Here is a 1,280-nt window from a genome sequence, read left to right on the forward strand (position 1 = left end):
GGGAGGGGATGGGGGACATGGGGACATGGTGGGGATGGTGGACATGGGGACATGGTGGAGGTGGTGGACATGGGGATATGGTGGAGGTGGGGGAAATGGGGGACGTGGTGGGGATGGGGGATATGAGGGACATGGTGGGGCTGGGGGACATGGTGGGGCCATGATGAGGATGGGGACACAGAGGGACACGGGTGCCGTGGCACATGGTGGAGAGGGAAGGACATGGATTGACATGGGGGACGTGGTGGGGACGTGGTGGGGATGGGTGGACGTGGTAAGGAAGCAGGGGGACATGGGGGACATGGGGACACAGCAAGAGCTACTGCAGGGACAGCATGTGGGGACAAGAGGGACCAAGCCCATCCCCATGTCCCCATCACCCGCCCCCCAGGCCTCGCAGACGCCGTCGACGCTGAACCCGGTGATGCCGGCGGCGGAGCGCACGGTGGCCTGGGTGTCCAACATGCCGCACCTCTCGGCCGACATCGAGAGCTCCCACATCGAGCGCGAGGAGTACAAGCTCAAGGAGTACTCCAAGTCCATGGACGAGAGCCGGCTGGACCGGGTAGGGACCACCGACGGACCCAGGTGTCCAGAGCCCAGGAGATGACCCTGATGGACCCAGGTCCCAGGGGCTCAGGTGTCCAGAGCTCAGGAGATGACCCTGATGGACCCAGGTGTCCAGAGCCCAGGAGATGACCCTGATGGACCCAGGTGTCCAGGACCCAGGAGATGACCCTGATGGACCCAGGTCCCAGGGACCCAGGTGTCCAGGTCCTAGGAGATGACCCTGATAGACCCAGGTGTCCAGGACCCGTGAGATGACCCTGATGGACCCAGGTCCCAGGGGCTCGGGTGTCCAGAGCCCAGGAGATGACCCTGATGGCCCCAAGTGTTTGATCATCACCACAGTGGGAACCCAGGTGTTTGGGTGTCACCACGGTGGGTTTCCAGGTGTCTGGGTGTCACCACGGTGCGTTCCCAGGTGTTTGGGCATCACCACAGTGGGGACAGAGGCGTTTGGGTGTCACTGTTGAGGGAACCTGGGTGTCCGGTCGTGGTGGGGCTGGGGAGATGGCACCGGTGCCCTGCAGTGTGGACTGTGGCAGGTGAAGGAGTACGAGGAGGAGATCCACTCGCTGAAGGAGCGGCTGCACATGTCCAACCGCAAGCTGGAGGAGTACGAGCGGCGCCTGGTGTCGCAGGAGGAGCAGACGAGCCGCATCCTGCTGCAGTACCAGCACCGCCTGGAGCAGAGCGAGAAGCGCCTGCGGCAGGCG

At 64.0% G+C, this 1,280-nt stretch overlaps 1 protein-coding gene across 1 annotated transcript in view; it reads left to right on the top strand.

Annotated features, from left to right (window-relative positions):
- SYNGAP1 (synaptic Ras GTPase activating protein 1) overlaps positions 1–1,280 on the top strand; it is a 25,585-nt gene that overhangs the window by 17,752 nt on the left and 6,553 nt on the right. Inside the window, exons 12-14 of the mRNA XM_009648898.1 lie at positions 61–122; positions 369–565; positions 1,110–1,275. Of these exons, the coding sequence (XP_009647193.1) occupies positions 61–122; positions 369–565; positions 1,110–1,275 (425 nt within the window). The remainder of the gene's footprint in view (positions 1–60; positions 123–368; positions 566–1,109; positions 1,276–1,280) is intronic.

This window comes from Egretta garzetta, unplaced genomic scaffold (assembly GCF_000687185.1).
Source record: "Egretta garzetta isolate BGI_Z169 unplaced genomic scaffold, ASM68718v1 scaffold431, whole genome shotgun sequence".
Taxonomy (NCBI): domain Eukaryota; kingdom Metazoa; phylum Chordata; class Aves; order Pelecaniformes; family Ardeidae; genus Egretta; species Egretta garzetta.